The sequence below is a fragment of the Dermacentor andersoni genome, chromosome 5 (genome assembly GCF_023375885.2).
Source record: "Dermacentor andersoni chromosome 5, qqDerAnde1_hic_scaffold, whole genome shotgun sequence".
Classification (NCBI taxonomy): Eukaryota; Metazoa; Arthropoda; class Arachnida; order Ixodida; family Ixodidae; genus Dermacentor; species Dermacentor andersoni.
In genome coordinates, this window is record NC_092818.1 from 62,991,214 (window position 1) to 63,016,493 (window position 25,280).

Consider the following 25,280-nt stretch of genomic DNA (forward strand, 5'->3'; position numbering starts at 1 on the left):
GGATGACATAGACTCTTGCCAGCCAACCTACCCTGAGTGCTTTATCTACATCTGAAGCACTGCCCACAGATGTTTTTCGTCCCTCCATGTCCGAAGACCTTACATCGGTTCAGCGTTCGCAGCTTCTATGCGCCTTAAACGAATTTCGTTCTTCTTTCTATGTCACCCTTGCTTCTTTGGGCAGCACGTCCACCGTTGCGCATAACATTAACACCGGCTCCCAGCCGTCATTGCGACAACGCCCATATCACGTATCTGCCACAGCTGCGTCACACTATCAATAGGTAAGTCGACGAAATTCTTCGCCGCCAAGTGATTTGACCTTCACAGAGTCTGTGGGCCTCTCCTGTTGTCCTTATTACAAAGAAGCATGGCTGTGTTCGTTTCTGTGTAGATAACCGACGCCTTAACTAGATCACGCACAAGGATGTCTATCCCCTACCACGAATAGATCACGCCATTGATCCTGATTTCAGCAAAGTCTGAGGGACAGCATGTCGTCCCAATTTTTATAGCCCAAATAGACAAAGAAAAAGGGTGGTAGGGCCGTTGGCCCGTCCCACAGATTCAGTTGCCAATGAAAGTCAAAAGTTTGTTAAGCCACAACCCAAAGGGATGGGCTTACTCTTAAAAGTAAACAAGAAGCGAAATTCTTCTCTTCATTGCATTTGCGGTAAGGCAAGTGCCAGTGGCAGAAGTCGACCGGCCGAATACCGCATTTGTTACGCCTGGTGGATTATGAGAATTTAACGTAATGCCTTGTGGACTGCGTAATGCGGTCGCAACATTTAAACGCAAGATGGACATGGTTTTGCGTGGCTTGAAGTGGTACACATGCCTGTGCTATCTTGGAGATGTTGTCCTTGCTCCGGTCTCCACCGCGGACCTTCAACGGCTCAAATGTGTCCTGACATGCTTAACGAATGGCGGCCTGCAGTAGAACTTGAAAAAATGCCGCATCACGGCAAGACAGCTTACTGTACTCGGTCATGTTGTATCCGAGGACGGCGTCCTCCCCGACACGGCCAAACTTGGCGCCGTCGCTGAATTACCTAAACCAACGTCGATAAAGAACTACGCAGTTTCGTTAGACTGTGTTCCTACTTCAGATGGTCTAGTAGAATTTTACCGCCATCATATCACCCCTGACGCTGCTGCTCGGAATCAATGGCACTCTCTCCTCGTAGACATTGCAGTCTGAGGACGCTTTCACGAATCTGCGCCGTCTTCTTCCTTAACCACCAATTTTGAGCAATTACGACCCAACAGCCCCTAGCGAAGTGCACACGGACGCAGTGGTGTCGGCCTCGGCGCTGTCCTTGCGCAATGCAAACCCGCATTCGCTGAATACGCCTCTGCATACGCAAGTCGAACACTGACAAAAGTCGAGACCAACTAGAGTGCGACGGAGAAAGAATGTTTAGCCATCATCTGGGCCATTACTAAGCTGGGTACTTATTTGTACGGGCGCCCTTTCGATGTCGTCGCAGACCATCATGCACTCTACTCGCTCTCATCATTAATAGATCTCTCAGCCCGCCTTGCTCGCTGGGCACTTCGGCTCCGAGACTTTCACACCCGAGTTGTGTACCGAAACGGATGCCAGCGCTCTGGCGCCGAAGCCCTGTCGCGCTCCCACTTGCCCGACAACTTTTCCTGTTTCTCAGTGTCTAAGTCTACCATTTCATCCATTCACATCGGAACCATGGAACGTCGGAACGTTTGTTCGTTCTCTTGTCCTCGCTTCTCCGTTGGAACGTGAAGCTTCTCGGACGACGATCGGCAGTTGTTGATCAAATGCAGACAGGAAGCGATGGAGATCAGATGTACAAGAAATATTTATAGGTAAACTTTTCTATATACATGGCAGGTAAAACAAATGCATTACAAACCTGAACAATTGAAAAACAAAGTCTCACTCTTCGACTGTCTCAATGACGTAAGAGCCCAGACTCGTTTTAACGTACATGGTACGAAGCCTCAGTGATCTAGCAGCAATCCTGATTTCAGCCAAGTCTGAAGGACAGCATGTCGTCTCAAGTTTTATAGCCCAAGTAGACAAAAAGAAAAATGGTGGTAGGGCCGTTGGCCCGTCCCACAGACTCAGTTGCCAATGAGAGTCAAAATTTTGTTAAGCCACAACCCAAAGGATGGGCTTACTCTTAAAAGTAAACATATTGGAAAACAAAGCTCTTTTCCTTCTTCCCTGAAACTCCGTTGCCCTCTCATTTCTACGTAGTCAGTGACGGCCTCAGCAAAACAAGCCAGGCCCGTACAAGTTATTGCTAGGCTGTCTCAAACCCCGATGGCGACTCTAGACCGCAAATGTCTCGGAAGCCGGGGCATCGACACCGCCTACTGCAGCCACACTCAAGGTTTGTCCGCGTGGGAGATTTATGACCGTCCATGCCAGCTGAACTTACTGCCTACAAGATAAAATTCTCCGAGTGCGTGTTTACAAGACGACACCGTCCGAATGTGCTCCTCATATGCGCACTGCATGCACACTGTAAGCTGTCGTTTGACACCACGAGGGCTTTTCTCCGCACCCAGCATCAAAGGCTGCCGATTGCCTTCCGGACGCGTAGAAGAATAGATCCCCGCTCCGTACATGTAGCACGTGATCAATGTTGCTAAGCCCTTCTTAACCTCGGCGGCGCCTGCAATCAGCCAGGTACTCGGGAGCCAGAACTACAACACCGCGTACAGCAGTCCCATTCAAGGCTTGTCTGCGTGAACCCATGTCGCCGTCGGCGGACTAACAACTCCGCGCGCACAATAGCGACTTCCCCGAATCCGCACCTCGCCCCCCTGGCGCCTGCCGTGACTCGTCACCCGACACAGCGCGGTCCTTCTGACCCCTCATAAAACACAAACGGTTGCCCCGCTGACCTGGGGGGAAGTGAATCCCCTCTCTATACTTAAGTGGGCGACTCGCGACACTTAAGTACACAAACAATCAAAGCGGCCTTACACATGGCTTCCGAGCAGCGCAAGGACCGCTGGATTGCCTCCCTTATAGACTTTCTCTCCGATAAAACACAACCGACGACTCGCACGCTGCGTCTTCAAGCTCACCATTTCGCCATTCGTGATGACCTGATTCACCATTGTAATTATTACTCAGACGGCCTCCAGTGGTCACTGGTAATACCTAGAAGCCTGCGCGCCGAAACCTGCGCATTCTTCTATGGGGGTCCCCAGTATACCCGCTCGGGAGTTTTCAAAAGTTATCAATGTCTTCGACAGCGGTAATACCGGCGAGGGATGTGCAACTATGCTCAGAATTTTGTTCGTCCTTCCACCATTTCCAACGCCGCAGATCTTCAGCCCCCCAGTCACCAGGTGGTCTACAGCCTCTATAGACCTTGCCCTGCCCGGCTGTTTGAGCGTGTCGGCATTGATATTGATTTGTGTCAGTAACTTCCCCTGACAACTGCTGGTAACCGCTGCGCCATCGTAGCAGTTGACCATCTCACGGGATACGCCGAAACCGCCGCCCTCCCGGCAGCTGCAGTACGTGACGTTGCGTCGTTCCTCCGCCACAGTCCACCCCAGCAACTGCTCAGTCATGGCGGGCGCATCTTTTTGTCCGAAGTTGTTGAGGCCATCCTCGATCAGTGCCGCGTTGTTCATCGAAGAACTACTGCGCAACAACCTCAAGCCAATGGGCTTACTGAACGCTTCAATCGTGCCGTGCGCTTGGCGACATGCTCGTGATGTATGTCGCGTTTGACCACACCAATCGGGACCTCATTCTACCCTTTGTCCCGTACGCATGCAACACCGCGACCCACAGTAGCACTGGTTTTTCTTCCTTTTTCTGATTGTATGGCCGCCATCCGTCCCACACTATCCACACAATTCTGCCGTAACGGCCTGCTGCATCCGTGTGTGCGCCCGTTTCTGCCACTGCGAGACATGCTGAGGAGTGCTGCGAACTCGCACGGGCCTTAACTTCAGCTGATCAGGAGCGCCAGAAGAGCAGCCGCGCCGACAACACCGACACATCCACATTCCTTCCTGGCACGCTTGTGTGGCTGCGAGTTCCTTCCAGTGCAACTGGTCTCTCTTTGAAACTACTGCCCAAGTACGAAGGCCCTTGCCACATCATCGAACGCATGTCTCCCGTGAACTACATCATCGAACCCGTCGCGCCGTCTTCGGGCCAGCGTCGTCGGAAACACGATATTGCTCGTGAGCAGCGCATGAAGACATACTACAACCCGCTCGTCGTGGTGCGCTCTTAGGTCGCCAGGACGGCTCCTTTTCGTTCCCGGGGGTAATTGCAGTGAAGACGACGAACGCTGGGCAATTATGATCACCAGGGCTAGGCACGTGGTTCGCCGCTCGAGCTGGGACTCTCGCTGTTGTTTTACGGCCGCGTTACTCGCTCTGGCTCCACAGCCAATAAACCTCCTTAGCCTAATAATTAAGTGACGGGGTTTTACGTGCCAAAAGCCATGATGTGGTTAGGAGGCATCCAATATAGGCGGGTTGGGGAGTGGAGGGGAGTGCTTCGAATTAATTTTGATCTCCTGGGGTTCTTTAACGTGCACTGAATGCATGCGCGGTACACGGGCGTCTTTTTCATTCCGCCTCCATCGTAATGCGGCCGCTGCGGTCAGTATCGGACCCGTGACCTCGAGCTCAGCACCGCAACGCCATAACCGCTTGGTAAACGCTTATGTTGGTTATATTCTTAACTCACACTTATGACGGTGCTTCTGGTACATCACCGTCACTACAACGCGAAAATATGGGGCAAGCAGTTACCAAACAAGAGTGAGCTCCCACCATTTCATCAGTTCTCAGGGAGTATACGCGAGTAACCACATAAGCAATATATACAGATTACGCACATAAACAATGTACGAAGCATTCATGCAACCGACCGTTGCCGTGCATTCAAAAAGCGCTTTCGCTAAGCGCCTTGCGCGAGTTACGTGCATGACATTACTTGGAAATGCAATGCACGTTGTGCTTTTTGCTATTCGTGGTGAAAAATCCCCAGCACACGCGATCGAATTGGCAAAGCAAACTACTTCATGATTTTAGCCGTACACAACTCACGTCGGAAAAACAAACGACACCCGCCGCGGTAGGCAGCATTGCATTGCGCTGCTATGTTCGATGTGGCGATTTCTATCCCGGCCACTGCGAGACCACATTCTTATGGCGGCAAAATGAAAAAAAAAAAACACGACGAACGTTCGTGTATTTATACTAAGGCGCACATTGAAGAGCCCCAGGCGGTCAAAATTAATCCAGAGTCTCCCGCTGCGGCAAGCCTCGTAATATCAAATCGCGGTCTTGATATTTAAAAAGCCCAAATTTTATTTTTCCAACGAAGCTGTATATGACTAGGGTTCCACGCATTTTTTGTCTCCATGCGTCAACAATAAAAAAGTCGCAGTTCCTCCCGATAGGCGAAGCATCGGTTACGATAGCAAATTAGTGGACAGCTATACAAAGTAAGGACAGTAGCTTTATCGGCCGTATAAACTTTTAAACGTAGGCACGGCCGTATGGACTTTTAAACGTAGGCATACTAACTAATTTAACAAGCATGGCGTCATGCACACACAAACAAAGATGAACACATTTCTCTCGATGACCGCAGAAACTCGCTGTCAGAACGCTGGAGGCAGAAAGCGCGGCAGCAGCAGTGAGCGAATTGACCTTCGCGTTGCATCTCGCATCAACGCGAACTAAGCCGAAAGAAACAGCGCGCACGGGCAGACCCTGTCCCTGTCGCAGATGGCTTTCAAGATAGAGCGGCCCGGGGTAGAATGGGCCCCCCGTGCCTATCCCACCCCCGGAGTCTTGCGTGCGACGGAAGACGGCGCGCTTCGTCCCCGTTTTCCTCGCTTGCGTGCGCCAGGTTGAGCCGTCATCGCGGGCTCACCCTCGCACGCTCTCACTCGCACATACAGCATACGGCGCGCGGCAACGATTTCATCGCCCTTGGACTTTATATGGAACCTCACGGCGATTCCGACGGCGACAGCAGAAATGCGCTTGGAGTGTCCATATAGTTGCTACCGCAATAAAAAGGCGAGCGTGGGCCCATCCCGGAAATATTGCAAAACCACCCGCCGTGGTTGCTCAGTGGCTATGGTGTTGGGCGGCTGAACACGAGGTCGCGGATCGTATCCCGGCCACGGCGGCCGCATTTCGACAGGGACGAAATGCGAAAACACCCGTGTGCTTAGATTTAGATGCACGCTAAAGAACCCCAAATGGTCGAAATTTCCGGAGTCCTCCTCTACGGCGTGCCTCATAATCAGAAAGTTGTTTTGGCACGTAAAACCCCATAATTTAATCTTTAATATTGCAATACCGGGCTGACCCGCGGTGCAGGAGAAGCAGGCTTCAAGCACTCCGCCCCTGGTAATAATGCATAATCACATATGCAATAAATAAATCAAGATGCATTGCTTCAAGTTCATGGGTATAATGGAATCGCTTGTGAACAGCACATGGATTCACGAGTACGAGGCGTAGCCATATACGCAAAGGACAAAATGTATGTACAACCATACACCCTTGACTCGCAAAAGGACAATGCCGCCGACTGTGGGGGATGCCTGCGCCGTACGAACGAAATCCGTAATCGTGATATCCGCTGTGTATATATCTCCAGGCACATCAAGGAGCGACGCCGCGAAACAATTTGGCATTCTAGCCAGCACAATCTCCTTAGCAGAGTGGAACACCGCACATACAAGGCGCACAAGGCTGCACAGACTAAACCCGTCACTTCAACTCGGACCTCCAGCCGGTCTGCACCGACGTGAAGCGTCTCTTCTGTGTCGGTTATGGCTTCGAGTTGCCTTCACGAATACCTACTCAGCACTAATTGGAATGACTGATAGTCCTGCATGTGATGTTTGCGGATGCGAAGAGAACATTGACCACTTATTGTGCCATTGTCCTCAATTTCAAGCACAAAGACAATCTTTGTCCAACACATTGAGAAAATCAGATGATAGTCGTCTGAGTGAACAGACAATTCTAGAGCACCGTCCCGACCGATCATCAGCTCAGAAGGCAGTGAAGGCACTTTTGTGTTTTCTCAGAACTTCTGGTTTGCGCGAGCGGCTTTAATTCAAGTGCTGTCCGTACACGTATCTACACATTCTCTCTCCCTTCTCCCTGTTCCCATTTTCCCATTCCCCAGCGTAGGGTAGCCAACCAGACTATTGACTTGTTAACATCCCGGCCTTCCTGTATTCCTCTCTCTCTCTCTCTCTCTCTCTCTCTCTCTCCAGGCACATCCAAGCATGATATCGATAAGTTTATGGCCACACACTTTGGATGGGTTAACCATGATGACACTACCCTTGTGATCATCGTTGGCGACTTCAATGTGCACATTTCAAAACCAGACAAGTAATGGTTCACTCAGTTTGTGCTAGACTGAGAGTTTGGTTTGAAGTGTCACACCAATCTAAGTCACTCAAATACTCAACAACGGTCGTGTACAGATTTAACTTTGGTCAAGATTCTTTCTGTGGTTGTAACCGAACCAATCGGAGTATATCACAGTAATCACAAAGCTGCCGTCACTACCATTAACAAAGGATGAAAATAAATGCATGTCCACTTGTCTAACCCCGTGTGATGTGCTATAGCTTCGCTGGTCATCGGCCTTCACAGAGTGGAATGGCTCCTCAAATATTTTTTTATTTCAAAATCAACATCACCTAACAATAAGCCATGAGCGCCTTGTGAAAAAAAAAGGGGGATCTCGGATCGTGCAATACTATTGCGACGGATTGGAGTGTCATTTGTGTTTCCACACCAACACGCAGAGATCGTGAACGACGAATAACGCCGATTGCAACAGCGTCTGGGCGCAGATAAGGCTCATCCCGGTTGCACCGGTACGGGTAAAACTCGCAAGAAGCAATGACGCGCCGCCGCAGCTGCTATCGTAGGGAGGAAGAAGCAAAAAAACACGTTCGCCCCCCGACCTACGCCGAGGCAGCTGCAATGTCATGCTCTAGGCGGCGTTAGGCCTATCAGTTGACCCGGCAGCTGGATCCGATCGAGAGCTGCGGCCCGCTGAAATCGTTCCTCGCTTCTAAAGTGCGCTCCTTTGACAGCGACCGCCTTCAACGATGAGTCACTGCAATATATATAGGTTTACGTGCGACAGGCGTACAGAATGCTAACGAGATGCGCAGCGAGGAGCCAGTGACGGTGTATATCCGGCCTTCTGCGCGGTCCCGTGTACAAAACCCAAAAGTGAACTCCACTGAAGGGGAGGCGCGCGAAGCTTCGCGTTCTCACGTATACGGCTCATACAGGGCCGGCAGGCCCGCTAAGAGCGAAGCCACTTAACGCTGCACCGTTATCGGGAGTGCGTGGTTCGAAGAGGCGAAAGAAGCGCTTTTTTTTCCTTCTTTTTTCACGCGGTGATCGCGAGGAAGACGTCCGTTACTGCATAGTTTCAGACTTGCAGCGGCCAAACGCTGGTTTAGTACCTTTCTAAATACGCCTCTACAAAAAAAAAAAAAAGAATGCGTGTTTACGGCTGCGGTCAAATTTCGCAGCAATATCGCAATTTATTCTGCTGATTGTTCAATATTACACTTGGTGCTGTCACTGGCCTGCCTTGTCCCGCCGTGGTTGCTCAGTAGTTATGGTGTTGGGCGGCTGAGCACGAGGTCGCGGGATCGAATCCCGGCCACGGCGGCCACATTTCGATGGAGGCGAAATGCGAAAACACCCGTGTACTTAGATTTACGAGCACGTTAAAGAACCTCAGGTGGTCGAAATTTCGGGAGTCCTCCACAACGGCGTGCCTCATTGTAATAAAGTGGTTTTGGCACGTAAAACCCCATAATTTAACTTCTTTTTCTTTGCCTGACTTATAAAAAAAAAAGCGAATTTCCTGCCATCTGAGCCCCTCGGAGTGTCCATATCGTACGCCTCAGCGACTAAAGGAATCCTGCCTCGGTGAAAGTGTTTTGTCGTACTGTAGAGGCCGGGAGCCAACAGATGGCGTCATTGTCGCCTGGTTTCGCACACACCTAAAAGGGTGTTTCGCACGCAACCCCCCCCCCCCCCCCCCCGGTCTTGTTTAGTAACAGCGTCAAGCGTTAGACGGATTGAAAGGTACCATGAAACGCGTTATTGCTGGGGATCTTGAGCAAACACAAAGTAGCGGCAAGTGAAAACGCTCTCATTTGAAGTTATTTCGATAAAAACGCACGTATGGATAATGCGAGACCTATTTATTAATTTATTTATTTCATAATACACCCAAGGGCCCCTGAAGGAGTATTGCATACGGGAAACAGGTACATGAAATAATGCGAGCTTTGCGCGCTACCGAATTCAGTTAAGCAAAGTTACGATAGCTAGCAAAATACACAAATAAAACAAAATGCAAAATACATTGGGGACGGGAAAAATTAGAGGAAAATACGAGACTGACTGAGAAAACATAAATTAAGGGCGCTAAATAGATACAGTATACAAGAAAAAGAAATAAAACGAGGTCTTGCTCGGAAATTGCGGAAGTTGTCAACTTAACAAACAAATAGAATATATCAGTACACCTATACAATATACACGGAAATTGTTAAAGCAAATGATCATAACAAGCAACATATATACTGAGCAACATATGAAGAAACGTTAAAATGCTACATGATGGATAATTACACGTAATTGTTGCGTAAAGGTTTCTGAAACGTTGCGAAATCGATTGAAGTAGCAACGTGTGATGGCAGGTTATTCCGTGTTGTTCGGGGAATGAAGGAGTTAGCGCAGTGAGCTGAGCGACAAGTTATGCATTTCATCTCGAAGATATGGTCTTCGAGATAAAAATTTGGCGGGTGCCAAATTTTTCGTTTATGCAGTTAGCTCTTGCCAAATAATTCTGTCCACTTTTGCCTCAGTTACCACTAATCTTGTTTGGGTGCCTGCTACAGAAACTGGATGAGAAGTTACGGTGATCACAAAAAACATCACATTCGAGCCCTTTAATACTTGTCTATAACTTCTACATTCGACAAAAAAACTGGAGTTTATATAGCTTTTCCTCTTCAATACGGAGATGTCTAAGTCATTATCGACCCATTCAAGCTGGTATGAATTAAGATGAGTCTGCCGTATTGTCATGGTGATGCATAACATTACTTAAAAATTGCTTTTGAAACTTTCACTGGTGCCGGCCGACCCTTGTGTGGGAAAAATGTACAGCTCTTTGTATCACAGTAAGGCGTAGCAGAATCAAAGGAAAACAGCGGCCTCTTAATTAGACAGCCTACTTTTTATAGGACAGCATTATTTGACTTCAGTTCCTTTCTACAATAGCAGCGTCTGGCTTCAACCAGCCTCTCTTTGTCAGGAAGCAGACTGAGAGTTAATAATAATAAAAAAAAAGGATCTCCTCCACGTCGGTAGTCCAAACGTGGTGTATATGGTTTGCTTAATGGTTTCGAGTCGCGATGACCCGGTACGCGGGCGAGTTCTCCTCGTGAATAGAACAGCCCTGCGGTCTCGCGCGTCGAGGAAGTTATCGGAGCGAGAGAAGGCAAGAGCGCTGGAGCAACAAGAGCGTAGAAGAAGAGAAAGGTCAAAGGGCAACACTTCGGCGGCATCCGAGCGGCGAGCTTCCTCGACTCGGCGAGGGCTTCCGACTGCACCTTCCGGGTTCTCCACGGGCGCTGCTCGTTGTAACACTCTTGTGTGCCGCCCGTCATTTCTTCGCACTCGCCGCCCCTCCCCTCCTTCCCCTGCCCGGCTCCCTTCTCTCTCTCCGTGCTCTCCTCTCTCTCTCTTTCTCTCTCTCTCTCTCGGGCCACAAGAGATCCGTGGGGTCACGGGCAGCCGTAGGCACTCCGCTTGCCGAAAGTCAAGGCTGTTTTCGAAGCCCCCTTTAACCCACTGACTTGTTCCGCCCCATGCGCCCCGTGAGAAGACTCGCCGCCGCATCGGGGCGATTCTCGATGCGGACGCCGAGTTTCCTACTGAGATCGCTAGAGGGAACTCTGGCGCTGCAATCAATCGGCTAGCATGGGAATTATGCTTAGTACGAGGATTTTTCACATCATGGTGCCTGCCGTTTTATATGTTCTCGTGTCTTTCAGTAGTACTCTATGCAGCTTCTCGCCATGATGTTCCTGCAACATGGCGCCTAGGATGACATCAGTTTATCATATTCACTGCCGTGGGTAAAGCGCTTCCATGGAGGAAAGACTCGCTTAGTAAAGGAACCTGCACGATACCGGCTGTGTTGGAGAGTGTTGGAGCCACGTGAGACGACAATAGACGTTCACGGTGCTGGTTCATCAACATGGCGCCTAGGATGACGTCAAGGTAAGCGATCTATTGCAAACTAGCTCGTTTATTTATTTATTTATTTATTTATTTATTTATTTATTTATTTATTTATTTATTTATTTATTTATTTCGATACGTTCAATGCTGTCGTGATGTTACAGAGATGAATGGCATAACTGTGGTACATTATTTCCGAAGTAAGTCTAGAATGCAGGTCGATCCGGATCGCTGGCGACGAAGACGCGAATGAGTGAAAGTGAGGCACCTTGGTACTTGCACGTTAAAAAGATGATGAACACCTGATGAGAAGAAGCATGGATCGTCAAAAAGGGTTGGCCATGAGACCATTATGTGCAGCAGTAATAAACTTCATTGATCAAAAGCGCAGGCGATGTCTTCGCCTTGTATAGGCGGTGAAAAAAATTGTGTGAGAAAGACCAAAGACGTGCAATCGTTCCTGTACAAGGGAAAACAAGAGAAATCAGAAACACTGAGAAAAGACTTTCTCTCGGACACACTCGAAGTACGAGAGTAACGGGTAAAAAAAATAAAACCAGCACAAAGATTCTGGATGGCTTCGAAAAAAGGAATGAACGCAGATGATTACGGGGCAACCCAGATTCATGAGGCGTTACTTTAGCTTGTTAGATTTAAGGAGACGGGAGTCACAGAAACGTTCCCGCGCAAAAAAAAAAGAAAAAAAAAAGAAGAGCAAAACAAGCCAAGCAACCGGTTTGCATTGTTATTCACGTAAATCCGTTAATACTTACGTTAACAGTACGTTAATCCACTAATATAGTTAGTAATGATTAAGTACTGTACTGCGCTAAGTCGGACAAGAAATACGGAATGGGAAATTAACTATTCCAGGCTGTGATAGTTCCAGTCTGCGCTCCGCCCTATCTGTTCTGCAGTGCATTACTTCCTCGTGGCTTTATTTATGAAGCTTTATCACCTTTAATTTCGAAGCCCTCATAGCTTTTGATTCTAAAGTCAGCAAGGCAGGACATTTTTGCGTACATACATAATCATTGAGAATTGTCGCTCACATATATCGTATGTTGTTTTTTATTTTCCTCTACCCATAGCTTTGTTCCATTCTAACAATTATACCTCCTGTGTTTATGTTTCGTAAATCCATTTTTATTGCGCTCTCTATATACCGAAACAAAATTTCCTATCTGTCTCGCTCCCTAAAGCAATGCTCTGATTTAAGGAGCCTGCGAGGTATTTGTATGCAAATAAATGAATAAATGAATAAATAAGGCCACCGGGATAGGGATTGCCGTTGCAACAGACGCGGCCGCAGCCACACCAAAACTAGGAGGGTAGAGAAAGGAAGCTTTACTTTAATTTGAATAGTTCACGCAGAGTACACATCGTTCTAGTAAGTCTCCCTTATTGCCCTCTGCTTCTCGTCGGCTCGGTACGCATACCCCCCCTTTCAAGGCACACAACACTTGAGTGCCCGACTGTAGACATGCTGCACCAAGCTTAGGGCATGTGAAAGTGCGATATAGACTCATGTCTTCACTCTCTTTTTCTTTCACTCCCCCCTCCCCGTCCCCACGTGTAGGACAGCAAACTGGACTCAGTCTCGTTAACCTCCCTGCCTTTCCTTCCTCCCTTCTCTCTCTCTATCTCTCTCTCAGCAATTCTTTAGGCAATAACTTTGAATTAAAGTATTGGCCATGACCCCAATAAAAGCCGAAATTTGGGCGAGTTCGCAACTTGTCTGCGTAAAGCTGCGCTGCTTATTTGCATCATATGGCCCCAAAAGCAGTTGAACTGATCAGCTTCTTGACCTCGCAGCAGGCTGAACATTCTCGGACCAGTAGCATCAAGCTTGGCCCACAGTGTGGCCGCGGCTGTCCCAGAACAGGGATTACTGACGCCATCGAGCAGACGACGCGCGGTCGTTTCCAGATTCATACACGCCTGCTCCCGTGGTGCGTCTGTACCATGCGGGTCCTGCTTGATAGCCGGGGGCGGGGGGAGCGGAGAGCACAGGCTGTGCTTGCATCGTAGAAACCACGTTAGGGGCTTTCCAAGTTAAGCTTTCAGCAGTTTTTCTTGAAAATAAAACATACAGAAGCTACTCAAACTTCATTTGGTTTAGGTGCGTTACTCCGGTAATTAGCCAGGGGCACTCTATTTCTGAGTTTCTAACAAAACCGTTTTCTTTCTTAATTGCCGCATTTACTCATTCTACAACGGTGACGGTGGTCGCTAGCCCTCTGGAAACCATTTTAGAAGAACGTAATTAGTGTCTTATCAGCATGCCGACTAAAAACCAAGCAACACAATCTCCACGCGCTGATCAAATCTGGCAGGAGCTTCCCCAGCCTTGTTGCCGTTTCCGACTGCGCGGCAAAGCAGAAGAAGGAATAAATTGTGCAAGCAGGGATATTTACCAAAACGTTTTCTTTGCGCTCTTGCACATTCAAGATCGTCTTCAACATTACAATGCAAACATAGCACGAAAAGTTCGCGATTACACGGCTATTATCATAATTTTTGCTAAGTGTAGTCTGCGGAAGCTGACAGTATAAATTGGTGCCCTTCAGACCAAATATTACGGTAGCGCTCTGCGTCTGTGAGTGCGCGCGCGTGTATGTGCTTGCGTGCCTGTGCTTATCTGTGTGTACGTAAGTGTGTGTGTGTGTGTGTGTGTGCGTGTATGCATGTGTCTGTGTGGATTTGCGTGCGTATGTGTGTATGTGGTACAGTACAGCGGTGGCGTAGAGGTAGAACATCCGCTTCGCGTGCAAGAGGACCGTGGTTCGAATCCCGGTGCAGCGCAAATTTCCACCGGATTAAAAAAAAAATCCGCGTGTTGATAAAATTGCATAAACAGGCCTGGAGTGCGGTCTGATCCCGGTGACCAGAACCGGTAATGCACTCCCTCACCAGAGCAGGATTGGCCACCCTGGTGCAGTACTTGGCCACAACCTCCCATATCAATACAACAATCAAACCCCGGCCCCTCAGTCCCCAGCAGCTGCGAAGCAACAGACCACGGCGGCGGCCAGACCTGTGACGTAGTATAGAGGGTGCTCAGAATCCCTGGATCCGGACAGGCCGCCATTGGGATCTGAACCTGGCAACGTTTAACGCTAGAACGTTATCTAGTGAGGCGAGTCTAGTAGTCCTATAGGAGGAATTAGAGGGCAGTAAATTGCATATTATAGGGCTCAGTGAAGTTAGGAGGACGAAAGAAGCATATACAGTGCTGAAAAGCGGGCACGTCCTGTGCTACCGGGGCTTAGCGGAGAGAGGAGAACTAGGAGTCGTCCTGATTAATAAGGGTATAGCTGGTAACATACAGGAATTCTATAGAATTAATGAGAGGGTGGCAGGTTTTGTTGTGAAACTTAATACGAGGTACAAATTGAAGGTCGTACAGGTCTACGCCCCTACATCTAGTCATGATGACCAGGAAGTCGAAAGCTTCTATGAAGGCGTGGAATCGGCGATGGGTAACGTCAAAACAAAATACACTATACTGATGGGCGACTTCAATGCCAAGGTAGGCAAGAAGCAGGCCGGAGAACAAGTCAGTGGGGGAATATGGCATGGGCACTAGGAATAGCAGGGGAGAGTTATTAGTAGAGTTTGCAGAACAGATTAATATGCGGATAAAGAATACTTTCTTCCGCAAGCGGGATAGCCGAAAGTGGACGTGGAGGAGCCCGAATGGCGAGACTAGAAATGAAATAGACTTTATACTCTGCGCTAACCTTGGCATCATACAAGATGTGGACGTGCTCGGCAAAGTGCGCTGCAGTGACCATAGGATGGTAAGAATTCAGATTAGCCTAGACTTGAGGAGGGAACGGAAGAAACTGGTACATAAGAAGCCGATCAATGAGTTAGCGGTAAGAGGGAAAATAGAGGAATTCCAGATCAAGCTACAGAACAGGTATTCGGTTTTAACACAGGAAGATGAATTTAGTGTTGAAGATATGAACGACAATCTTAAGGGCATCATTAAGGAGTGTGCGATAGAAGTCGGTGGTAACTCCGTTAGACAAGATGCCAGTAAGCTATCGCAGGAGACGAAAGATGTGATCAAGAAGCGCCAATGTATGAAAGCTTCTAACCCTACAGCTAGAGTAGAAGTGGCAGAACTTTCGAAGTTAATCAACAAGCGTAAGACAGCTGACATAAGGAAGTATAACATGGATAGAATTGAACATGCTCTCAGGAACGGAGGAAGCCTAAAAGCAGTGAAGAAGAAACTAGGAATAGGCAAGAATCAGATGTATGCGTTAAGAGACAAAGCCGGCAATATCATTACTAATATGGATGACATTTAGTTCAAGTAGCTTAGAGATTTATTTGAACAGTACGAGTGGCACCAACGACGATAATGGAAGAGGGAATAGGCTAGAGGAATCTGATATCCCACAAGTAACGCCGGAAGAAGTAAAGAAAGCCTTGGGAGCTATGCAAAGGGGGAAGGCAGCTGGGGAGGATAAGGTAACAGCAGATTTGTTGAAGGATGGTGGGCAGATTGTTCTAGAAAAACTGGCCACCCTCTATACCAATGCCTCATGACTTCGAGCGTACCGAAATCTTGGAAGAACGCTAACATAATCATAATCCATAAGAAAGGGGACGCCAAAGACTCGAAAAATTATAGACCGATCAGCTTACTGCCTGTTGTCTACAAAGTATTTACTAAGGTAATCGCAAATAGAATCAAGAATACCTTAGACATCTGCCAACCAATGGACCAGGCAGGATTCCGTAAAGGCTACTCAACAATAGACCATATTCACACTATCAGTCAGGTGATAGAGAAATGTGCGGAATATAACCAACCCTTATATATAGCTTTCATTGATTACGAGAAAGCATTTAATTCAGTCGAAACCTCAGCAGTCATGGAGGCATTACGGAATCAGGGTGTAGACGATCCATATGTAAATATACTGAAAGATATCTATAGCGGCTCCACAGCCACCGTAATCCTCCATAAAGAAAGCAACACAATCCCAATAAAGAAATGCGTCAGGCAGGGAGATACGATCTCTCCAATGCTATTCACAGCGTGCTTACAGGAGGTATTCAGAGACCTGGAATGGGAAGAATTGGGGCTAAAAGTTAATGGAGAATACCTTAGTAACTTGCGATTCCCTGATGATATTGCCTGGCTTAGTAACTCAGGGGACGAATTGCACTGCATGCTCACTGACCTAGAGAGGCAGAGTGGACGGGTAGGCCTAAAAATTAATCTGCAGACAACTAAAGTAATGTTTAACAGTCTCGGAAGATAACGGCAGTTTACGATAGGTAGCGAGGCACTGGAAGTGGTAAGGGAATACATCTACTTAGGACAGGTAGTGAACACGGATCCGGATCATGAGACTGAAATAACCAGAAGAATAAGAATGGGCTGGAGCGCATTTGGCAGGCATTCTCAGATCATGAACAGCAGGTTGCCATTATCCCTGGAGGCTTACGAAAAGGGTTCGACTTAAATTGAGGACGACGCAACGAGCTATGGAAAGAAGAATGATAGGTGTAACATTAAGGGATAAGAAAATAGCAGATTGGGTGAGCGAACAAACGCGAGTTAATGACCTCTTAGTTGAAATCAAGAAAAAGAAATGGGCATGGGCCGGACATGTAATGAGTAGGGAAGATAACCGATGGTCATTAAGGGTAACAGGTTGGATTCCAAGGGAAGGGAAGCGTACCAGGGGACGGCAGAAAGTTAGGTGGGCGGATGAGATTAGGACGTTTGCAGGGACAACATGGCCACAATTAGTACATGACCGGGGTAGTTGGAAAAGTATGGGAGAGGCCTTTGCCCTGCAGTGGGCGCAACTAAGACCATATTCACACTATCACTATCAATCAGGTGATAGAAAAATGTGCGGAATATAACAAACCTTTATATATAGTTTTCGTTGAGTACGAGAAAGCGTTTGATTCTGTCGAAACCTCAGCAGTCATGGAGGCATTGCGGAATCAGCGTGTAGAAGAGCCGTATGTAACAATACTGAAAGATATCTATAGCGGCTCCACAGCGACCGTAGTCCTCCATAAAGAAAGCAACAAAATTCCAATAAAGAAAGGCGTCAGGCAGGGAGATACGATCTCTCCGATGCTATTCACAGCGTGTTTACAGGAGGTATTCAGAGACCTGAATTGGGAAGAATTGGGGATAAGAGTTAATGGAGAATACCTTAGTAACTTGCGATTCGCTGATGATATTACCTTGTTTAGTAACTCAGGGGACCAACTGCAATGCATGCTCAACTGACCTGGAGAGGCAAAGCCGAAGGGTGGGTTTAAAAATTAATCTGGAGAAAACTAAAGTAATGTTTAACAGTCTCGGAAGGGAACAGCAGTTTACAATAGGTAGTGAGGCACTGGAAGTGGTAAGGGAATAGATCTACTTAGGACAGGTAGTGACTGCAGATCCGGATCATGAGACTGAAATAATCAGAAGAATAAGAATGGGCTGGGGTGAGTTTGGCAGGCATTCTCAGATCACGAACAGCAGGTTGCCATTATCCCTCAAGAGAAAAGTTTATAACAGCTGTGTCTTACCAGTACTCACGTACGGGGCAGAAACCTGGAGGCTTACGAAAAGGGTTCTACTTAAATTGAGGACGACGCAACGAGCTATGGAAAGAAGAATGATAGGTGTGACGTTAAGGGATAAGAAAAGAGCAGATTGGGTGAGGGAACAAACGCGAGTTAATGATATCTTAGCTGAAATCAAGAAAAAGAAATGGGCATGGGCAGGACGCGTAATGAGGAGGGAAGATAACCGATGGTCATTAAGAGTTACGGAATGGATTCCAAGGGAAGGAAAGCGTAGCAGAGGGCGGCAGAAAGTTAGGTGGGCGGATGAGATTAAGAAGTTTGCAGGGACAACATGGCCACAATTAGTATATGACCGGGGTAGTTGGAGAAGTATGGGAGAGGTCCTTGCCCTGCAGTGGGCATAACCAGGCTGATGATGATGATGATGGGCGTAACCAGGCTGATGATGATGATGATGATGGTGGTGGTGGTGGTGTGTATGTGCATGTGTGCGTGTGTGCGCGTGTGCATGTGTGTATGTGTGTGTGTGTGCGCGCGCGTGTCTGCGCGAGGTGGTGCGCGCGCGCGCGAGTGCGTGTGTACGTGTGTGCGTGTGCGCATGTGCGTGTACGTGCGTATGTGCGTGTATGTGTGTGGAGACAAACGCCCAACCTGCTTCTCTTCGGCTTCGTGAGCATACCCCACAGTTCAAGGCACACGAATACAAATACCACATTACATTCGTTCCTCCCGACCGAGAGACAAACTAATGCCACAAAGTTAACCAGATTCCACTTGATTTGCTATGCAAGGAAAAAGCTGAGCGCTGAGCTTGTTTGTAATTTATTATTAGTATTTTGAACTTTGAACAGCGCAACACCACACTGTGACAAAATGAGACGAGCACTGTCGTTGTCCTTGCACAGTGTTATACTGTTCAAATGTGGGAGATCCGCCAGGCAACCCATTCCGACATTATAAAGTTGTGATTGAAAATCAACGGGATGACTGCTACTTGATTTGGCTTAGCCTTTTGTTTAGAGGTAAGCCCGACTTACCATCGATGTCCAGCACAAAAAACAGTACCTCGGAGTGCGCGCTTGACTCCAGCTTATATAGGAGTTTCGTGCGTGCTAACCGAAAGCATAACGCACGGTTGATGTGGCTTTTATATGCGGATTCGGTGCTTGATAACCGCATATTACGCAATCACTGAGTAATCACTAAGTGGGTCGCCGGCTAAGCCCTTTTGTTTCCCGAAGCTTATTTTTTCTTCTTTTTGATGATCTGCTTGAACGAGAGACATCTGTTTCTTTTTTTTTTTTTTTCATTTAGCTGCACAGTAGGAGAAAGTGTGTTCTTGCTCAGGAGTATTACTTCTCCAGAACGCCTGCATAAGGTTTATTGGTCTATACTGTGCTGAAGTACTGAACTGCGCTAACAACTAACGTTTAGAAACGCGCTGGTCCTGTGAGTTATTCATTTTCTGAAAACACTAGACCTAATTATTTTATCAGAAAGCACTTTCGAAGAGGCTTTCACTTTCTTTTGCAGTCGCGCATGTTTTTCAACTGTTCTAAATGTTAGAGACACATTATGCCGAGATTCATTTTGATGACCTTCACTGCTGTTGTGGCACCACCATTTACATTGTCTCTATCTCTTTCTTGTCTTGTGTATGTTTGCACAACACAAAGCTTTCTCTAACAGCCTACTTAAATTTGAAAATGACGTGAGAACTAACTAGATTGAAGGAAGATAACGCAGTGACGGTAACTTCATAAGATGTAGTTATAGTGTGCCAGTTAACATTGATAATAAGACAGAAGGACAAGAAAGTGAAGCGCAATATACAATCCCAGGGTCTTGTGCATTCTTGTCACAGTCAAATCAAATTGGGGACTTACGACCTTGGGTCGTAAGTCCCCAATTTGATTTGACTCTGACAATTTGATTTGACTTTGACTATGACTGTGAAAAATGAACTACGAGAGGTGCCGCAGTGAGGAATTCCGGATTAAGTTGACAACGCGCACATTTCTTTAACATGAACCGATATCTAAATTGACCAGCGTATCTTCTCCGCCCCCTTTTTTCTTTTTCTTTTTTTACCAAGATGTTTATTTGTGCTTTTTGGTACATCTTGTAAACCGCCACATAGAAATGCGGCTGTCGCGGCCGGGAATCGGACCCGCGACCTCATATGTTTAGCAGCAGAAAGGGACGGCAACTGAGTGAGCACGGCGGGTGTTTCCCTGACAATAGTTCTCAACCAGCAACATAATGAAGTGAGATATCCCTTTCCATAGGCTTACGTAAAATGAACCGACTCACCTGAAAGCGGAGCGACTCAAATACTAATTGCACGTACGGTAACAGCTGCTAATTACAAGGCTCTCAATTTCACGCCGCCACTGCAGTGGAGTCTATTCAGACGGCACGAAGGTCGTTTAGCGGTTTTAATTAGAAGCTTTCACTCCGCCTGAGCAAGAGGCTTCGTGCTTCCTTTATAACCAAGCCCCGGGTTCACTACACGCCTATCCACGCGTTGTCTGTTTCATACAAGGTTAATTTGACGATTCAATGTAGGCTATATGTACACGATAACGTAGATAATGTGACGAATTGATCTTTTTCTCGCGCGCGTTTTTATGACAATCGGTCCTAATAAAAAAAAAAGGAAAGAAAAAAGGGGGTGGCGAGCACTGATTTTCAACTACAGCGCCCATTGAGTGGTCAAACCAAGCATCTATGAAACAGACAACGCGTGAATACGCGTGAATGCCGGGGATGTGAACTCGGGGCTTGATAATCGAGGAAGCCCGAAGCCTCTTCTGTAGACAAATGGAAAGCTTGCCATTACACCCGCTAAACGACCTTCGTCACGTCTGAATAGACTCCACTATTGTGCTGCGTCAGATTCGGAGTCTCGTAATTAGTAGCCGTTACCGTATGCGCATTCAGGATTTCAGTCACTTAGCTTTCACGTGAGTCAGTTCAGTTTGACGACTCGATGCGCGCTGTAATTGAAAATAAGTGCCCCTCGCTCTCAGGCTCTCTCTCACTCTCTCTCTCTTTCCCCGCCTTTTCTTTTTCGGTTAGGACCCATTGTCACCAAACGCACCCGAGAAAACATTAGTTCATCGCATTATCTCCGTTATGCTTTACATATTCGGTCAACGTTAGTCAGAATAAGTTAGCCCGGAACAATAGGCCGTACTATACCGAGGCATTAATTAGGTGTGCGCATGCCTTTATTTTGCATCGTCCTTCAGTTATCGCACAGTACGCTGGCCGCACATGGTGTAAATTTCGCGTGCGTTAGAAGCAGTAGGGACAGCCATGAAATTTTAACGGTGAAACACGTGAAAAAGACACAAAATTTGTACTGAAAAAGATCGGAAAGCTTTCAGCAGAATTCAGTAAGAACTACGTATTCGCGTCAATAGAATACATTGCTTAATTTTCCTTTCGCGATATAAACTGACGATGTGTGATCATTTGCCCATAAGATGCACGATAGCTTTCTCCTTTAGTCAGGCACGCTAAATGATCATACTACAACACTCTACCTAGAATATAGTCCCATGTCCCGCTGCTACACATTTCATTGACCTTATACAGAAGTTAAGAAAATCACTTCGTAATTGCTCAACTTACATAGCAAGCAAACGAATGCAGAACATTCGTCTGAACGGAGGCAGTGCTTTTGACGTGCTTGGAAAATGAAGTCCGTTGTAACGTGCACTCGAAGGTAAAAACAGATAATGCCGATATTCAATAAGAAAGACGTTGCTGTACTGCGAGAACTTTCCCCGAAACTCACTTTATTTGCGTTTCCTTTCTTTTCTGGGTAGTCAGTGTCCTTCGCAAGTGTTCTATTTCTTTCTTTCTTCCTTTCACTTCATTCCGGTAGAAGTCGTCGAAAGCTCTGCAGGCTGCGGGAAATCGGGATGTCATAGAGCGTTAACCCGAGAACGACCGTGAATAGGACTACGACAAAGGAATAGAGCGGAAGGAAAGCAAAAGCCGATCTGAGCGCTGAATGAGGAAAGTTCCTCGGAGTTCTTGATGTACGCATCCTCCCATTCTTCTGTCTTTTTTACGCCAAGCGAAAAACGTTGGAACGAATAAATCTGGGTGGCTGGCCGCTTTGAGACGTCTTTATTGCTGCTGCGGCCGCGTGTGTATTTCCATTTGGGCAAGGCGCTTCCTGATGTTACGAACGCTTCATTCTCGCCCGAATATTTATAGCCGACGCCGCACTTCCTAATCTCTCCACGACTTTCGCATTATTTCGGTGCGCCACATTCGTTGTAGCCCTTACTCTCTCTCTCTCTCTCGGGCCTTGCGTGCTCCTTTCTCATGCCCCCAGTACTGACATATCCTGGTTTCCCACGAAAGTGGCAGAACCGATGTTGAATAACAGCGTCCAGCGATCGCACGGTCTAGCGATCCAGTAAAAGCAGACCTGTCTATCCTACCGCGCTTTCGCTCGTTGGGTCTCTAGTGTGTAATTGTTTTTTACCACACCGATGCCTCTGGATTGCTCTCCGGAGAAGGTCTTCGCCGAGCCGCCATGCTTACTATGGTACGCAAAACAAACACGCGTGTCTACGAAAACCGCAAGTGCCTACGAAGATAAACAATTGCCGGTCTCCTCACAAGAGGACGAGCAGGTGAGACGCTGCTGGAGTGGCAAGAGGCAGCGCCCCTTTGGTGCCGGCAGCCTCTGGGAAGAGACGGTCGAGGGACGAAGGGAGAGGGGACGCGCTCGAAGCCCACGGGGCCCTTCTGGTGCGCTGCCCGCACTCTCCCGGCGTCCACCGTGCGGTTGCCGGAGCTTGCCGCGGGAGGGCGCCACGGGCCTTGCCGAGCGGAGCGCGCCGCCGCAGCTCGGCTCAATGGGCTCCGTGGCCGCGATCGGAGGAACAACAGCGCGCCGCCCGCTGCCGCCGCTGCTGGCATTCCAGCCGTCCGTCCAGCGTTCCAGCTCCAGTCTCTCCGGTTGCCCGGCGGCGCTCTGACCCGAGGCTCGCACGCCGAACGGCTCCCCGTCGCGGCACACACACCCGGGCCGCCTCGCCGCAGCTGACTTCTTTTTTTTCTCTCTCCCACTTTTGCGCGCTGCGTTCGACGTGTTTTGGCGAACGCAGCAGCCCGGCCGGCGTCGTCGCCCCGACGGACATCGCGCGCGCCTCACCGGTGCCGCTCTTCCCCGCCGGGACCTGCCCACGCGGTCGTGGTCGTTCGCTCGCCCCCCACGAGAACTCTTCTTCGAGCCTGAGGCGTCGCGCGTTGGATGCGCTCCGCGTTTCTCGTGGCGCTCTTCGTCGCCCCGGCTGCTGTCCTGGCCCCAGGCTTGCGGGTCGCTCGCCGCCGCCGGAACAGCCGCTCGCAAGTGCGCGTGTCGGCGCGAGTGTGAGTGCGTCGCGCGTTCTCCTTCCACTGGCTCCTGCGGTGTGACCGGGAGCCAGCGGCGACTGGTGACCGCAACACTCTTGCGCGCGCTATGGTGGTGCGTCGTCCGACTGTTGCACGTGCGCGACAAGCGGCGAAGACGACAGCGACGTGCCCGTGGCGACTGTGAGCGCGAACTCTTCCGAAGCTTGGATACTCGTCGACGGGACATTCGAGGAGAACCAGCACCGTCGCCATGCAGTGCCGGAGGCCGTCACCTCGTCGGCAAAACCCCCCTGCGGGCATGCTTCTACGCATCTTCGCCGGGTGCCTGGTCCTGGTTAACACAGGTCAGTAGCTTCCTGCTCGATGAGAATCGCTCACTGCGATTCGGCGCGGGCCGCTTGTTGCTTTTTGACCAGTCGTCATGCGACGCGATCGAATTGCTGACGTTCACTCGTGAAGCGATGCGAAGGAAGGAAGCTCGTCATGTTCGAAAACTGCGCTTCCAAAGTACGGCTTCCTGCGCCGAACGCGTTCGATTGAGCAAACTTACGGTGAAACCGCTTCCTCAAAGCGGTCGTACTTTTTATTTGACTTCGAGTTGTGTCGAAAAGCCAACCAGCGCGCGATCGCCGCAGCTTTGAAACACATTGCTTCGTGCCTGTGCGCACACTTTTCCGCACGGCTTCTGTGATTGCAGGTGAGAGCGCGCTGCATTGCTGTGCGCTCTCTCCATCGAGGTGCGCAAAGCATTTAGGATTTCATCTCTACTTGACTTTCTGGCGCTGTCGGAGAGCGAACTACAATTTTTCTGTGGGTGTTCGCATTCTGGCGGTTTACTGCAGTTTCTGTTTGCTGGGCAGGTAGTGACGTGAAGTGCAGGTTTGCGTCATTCGTTGCTTTTAGTGGTAGCTGGGGTGCGTGCAGCTAGGAGTGTTTCAAAAGCACGCGATTCCGCAGACCGCAGCAGAAATCTTGGGGGACACCGTTGAAGCAACTGCTTTGGCTCTGCAGCGATGACGGCAACGCTTTCACGTGTTTCTAAACCCTGTCGCAAACCATCGTTGAGCAAGCAAAGGCTGCGTGGAAACTCGATTTTTATGAGCTCGTTGACTGCGAGCGTGCTAAATTGCCTCCCTTTATTTTTGTTTCCTTTGTGCAAGCGTCTTGCTGCGCGAGGGGCTGTGTTTCCAAGCGCGCATTATCGGTGTTCTTGCAGAAGTTCATATGTGGCGCTTACATACGTGTATAAAGCACGAGTCCATAACTTACTTCGCTTTCCTGTGTGACCAACCTTGCCCGGTATATGTGAAACTTTATCTCCGTACCTCTACGAAAAAGCGAATAGACTGCATTGAGGCCAAGGTACCTTACGAGAACAATAGTTCTTGATTTTTAGCGCTATTCTTTTTTTTTTTTCCTTTTCTCAACGACCAGCTTCTAAGCGCCGGTTGATGAAAATCGTTCATCCTCTTCAGAGCTTTAGCGTAGCGAAGGCAGCTGCGCTATTTCACCGCCCGCTTAAGTTAAGCTTCCATAATCTCTTTTTTTTCTCGCATACTTCTTCTACAGTTGGCCCTGCTGAAGTATTCCCAAGTGTGTAGGACGTTTTCAAAAGCTCGTCGCTCGCTGAAATGGCCGGACTGTTTTGGAGCTGGAAAGCTCGGACTTGTTTTTGGGTACCGTTTAATGCTTGACGTAATTTCGTATTAAGCGACATTCCTGCGTGCGCCTTGAAAGACTCCTTGCCGTTGTTTCACAATGCGAGAGCAGTTTCAAAGCTCGAAACTGCGTTCGCTGTTTCCGTGCGTCCTTTCTATCGTCGCCATCAATCATCATCCTGTCCCCTACCACACTGCGAGTGAAAACAAATTTTTTACCCACCTCGGGAAACTGGGCCGGAAGTACCGCTTAATCGCAGGAATGCTGCAAATTCTGTATTCATTTTTTCTTCTTTTTTTTTTTTTTTAAATGCGTGCGCCCTGGTTAAATAGATTAATTTTACCTATTAACGTTACACTGAAAACGCAGTA

General features: G+C 48.4%; 1 protein-coding gene across 2 annotated transcripts in view; it reads left to right on the forward strand.

Moving 5' to 3' along the window:
• Positions 1-23,138: 23,138 nt before the first annotated feature.
• Positions 23,139-25,280, forward strand: part of LOC126530719 (nephrin-like) — a 323,184-nt gene continuing 321,042 nt past the window's right edge. For both annotated transcript variants that reach the window (XM_050177998.2, XM_050177999.2), the window contains exon 1: positions 23,139-23,594. In XM_050177998.2, coding sequence (XP_050033955.1) covers positions 23,501-23,594 — 94 coding nt within the window. In that variant the 5' untranslated portion in view covers positions 23,139-23,500. The remainder of the gene's footprint in view (positions 23,595-25,280) is intronic.